The 3,230-nt window shown below is 37.6% G+C and overlaps 1 protein-coding gene across 1 annotated transcript in view; it reads left to right on the top strand.

The window, feature by feature from the left end:
* WDR26 (WD repeat domain 26) overlaps positions 1-3,230 on the top strand; it is a 47,579-nt gene that overhangs the window by 28,061 nt on the left and 16,288 nt on the right. Inside the window, exon 8 of the mRNA XM_011929513.1 lies at positions 1,816-1,956. Within this exon, the coding sequence (XP_011784903.1) occupies positions 1,816-1,956 (141 nt within the window). The remainder of the gene's footprint in view (positions 1-1,815; positions 1,957-3,230) is intronic.

Here is a 3,230-nt window from a genome sequence, read left to right as displayed (position 1 = left end):
TCAGAGCTAAACTCGATCAATCTTAAGACTAAAGTCTAAAACTTATTGTTTCTTCCCACCTTTAGTCAAATTCTTACTTCCTCTATTTCTTGGAAACATCCATCCCTATCCCCTAAACCAGAAATCTGGAGGCTGTGTTTGAAGATTTCTTGTTATATTCTATCATGTCATTTTTATCTCCACAGTATCTTTTTTTTTTTTTTTAAACAGGTGTTTCACTATGTTGTCCAGGTCAGTCTTGAACTCCTGGACTCAAGCAGTCCTCCAGCCTCAGCTTCTCAAAGTACGGGTGTGAGCCATAGTGCCCAGCCCAAAATATCTTTTGATTCTGACCTGTTTTAGTCCTTAACATCTTACGTTAGGGCCTCATTTTTTGGGAACTGACTGTAAACTATGTATGGCTCATTATGGTTCCATTGTCCCGTTATGGTTTCCTTATCCTGTGTCTTTCTTTCTGATTCATTTTCCACGTTGTTATCCTGGTTCCTAAAGCCAAATATCACACTGTATATTCCCTAGCTTACAAATTTTAAGTGGCTTTTCACACACAGGGAAAATGTAGCCCCTTTGCCTACAACAAACACATCAACTCTTGCAGCCTTGTCACTTGCCACGTCTACATTTGCACTTTACAGTTCAGCTTGCATAGCTTTCAATATGGGCTTTTAAGTGAGGCAGTCCAGATTCAGATCCCCATTGCACTACAAACAGGCATGTTTCTAACCTTTCTAAACTTTAATTTCTTTCCCTATAATATGAGAGAAGGGGTAATATTCTAGATCTGTGAGGATTAAATGAAATATTGATGTGAATGGTGCTAGTAGTGGTTAGCATTAATAAGTGGTAGCTTTGCTGGGTAGGATTGTAAAATGGTGCAACCACTTGGAAAACAGTTTGGCAGTTTCTCAAAATGTTAAACAGAGTTAGCATATGACCCAGAAATTCCACTCCTATGTATATACCCAAGAGAAATGGAAACATATGTCTACACAAAAACTCATACATATTCATAGCAGCATTATTCATAATAGCCAAAAAGTAGAGAAACAGTCCAAATGTTCATCAACTCATGAATGGATAAACAAAATAATTATACTGGTAAATATTATTCAGCAATAAAAAGAGATTAAATACTAATACATTCTATAACATGGATGAACCCTAAAAACATGCTAAGTGAAAGAAGCCAATTAAAAGAAACCATATCACGTATAAATCTATTTAGGTGAGACATCCAGAATAGGCAAATCTATAGAGACAGAAAAGTAGTGGTTGCCAGGGGCTGCAGGGAGGGATATGGCAGCTGCTGATGGGTAGGAGGTTCCTTTGGGAAATGATGAGAATGTTCTAAAAATTCGATGGTGTGATGGTTGCACAACTCTGAATATACTAAAATATACTGAGTTGTATACTTTAAAAGGATGAATTTTATGGTAAGTTATATCTCAATGAAGTTGTTTAAAAATATGTAAGAGATAGCTCATTATACCCATCTGTTTTCAGTTGCCTTGAAAGCTTTCTGAGGTCAAATGCAATATATCTTTATACATATAGTAAAAATATAAATATATCTTTATATTTTCATCGAGTACACAATGACTTATATATAGTAGATGCTTAATGGTGTAGTAGATGCTTAATAGATGTTGCAATGTGAATGAGTCTTTATGAAGCAAGCTGTTAAAGGGAAAATTGGTCTGAAAATTCCTCAGATTAAATTATCAAAGTACATCTTTGTAGCTATTTAAGTTCTTGCACCAGAAAACAATGACTTTAGTGATAGGAGTTAACTGAATTGTTTATTTTCCTTCCCAGGACACACACCTGCTAAAACTGCTTAAAACATTAGAAGGACATGCTTATGGCGTTTCTTATATTGCATGGAGTCCAGATGACAACTATCTTGTTGCTTGTGGCCCAGATGACTGCTCTGAGCTTTGGCTTTGGAATGTACAAGTGAGCGAGTTCCATCTTTGGTTTAGCTTTTAAGTACAGCATAGTCATAATGTACATATTCATTATAACTTTATTGATTTATATAACAGAACCATTCAACCTAAATTACTATACTGTATCTCTTAGTTATTCAAGTGGAACCCAACTTTCCGCATTTATCGATTTAAATATTATGCTCAGTAATATATTTTTGTAAGAATGATAAGTAAGTGTTTTCAGGATATTTGGCTTTGTCCTGTGGAATTTATACTATTTACTGTGCTTCCTCAGAAAAGATTTATAATGGTTTCATAGTTTCACAGTTGTACATTAAAACTACCTTTGAAATGTAAAAGGTCAGCATTAAACCAGATTTTCCATTCTAATGGCAGTTGCACCATCTCCTTACCTATATTTTATATACTAAGCTAGTTTAGTGAAGCTAAATGATGTTTTCAGTACTTACTACTAAGGGCTTTATTGCTGGGTTTGTTCGTTCGTTTGTTTGTTTTCGAGACAGAGTCTTGCTCTGTTGCCCAGGCTGGAGTGCAGTGGCGCGATCTCAGCTCACTACAACCTCCGCCTCCCAGGTTCAGGCGATTCTCCTGCCTCAGCTGCCCAAGTAGTTGGGATTACAGGTGTCTGCCACCACACCTGGCTAATTTTTGTATTTTTAGTAGAGATGAGGTTTCACCATGTTGGCCAGGCTGGTCTCAAACTCCTCACCTAAAGTGATCTGCCTACCTCGGCCTCCCAAAGTGTTAGGATTACAGGCGTGAGCCACCGCCCACCCATTGCTGTTTATATATGAAAATTTGAATTTGATGCAGGGTCCCATTTTAGGAAGAGTCAGCATTAGGTTCAGTTTGTTAGTTACAATTCATGTTTTAGAAATCCTGTAGTTATAATAGTAAGACTGCCTTGCTGGTCAGTCATTTCCTTGTTTCAGCTCCAGCTTTTTATTAAGAAAATTTTCAAATACTAAGAAAAGTTGAAATAAGACAATGATGATCTATGTGCCCACCACTGTAGGTTCAACAGTTGTTAACATTTTGTGATATTTTGTTTGTACATACGTGCATAGAAACATGCATTTGTGGCCGGGCGTGGTGGCTCACGCCTATAATCCCAGCACTTTGGGAGGCCAAGGCAGGTGGATCACAAGGTCAGGAGTTCAAGACTAGCCTGGCCAAGATGGTGAAACCCCATCTCTACTAAAACTACAAAAAATTAGCAAGGGTGCTGGCAGGCACCTGTAATCCCAGCTACTTGGGAGGCTGAGGCAGGAGAATCAC

The sequence above is a fragment of the Colobus angolensis genome, unplaced genomic scaffold (assembly GCF_000951035.1).
Source record: "Colobus angolensis palliatus isolate OR3802 unplaced genomic scaffold, Cang.pa_1.0 Scaffold81, whole genome shotgun sequence".
Lineage (NCBI taxonomy): Eukaryota > Metazoa > Chordata > Mammalia > Primates > Cercopithecidae > Colobus > Colobus angolensis.
This window is presented reverse-complemented; position numbering and strand designations above follow the sequence as displayed.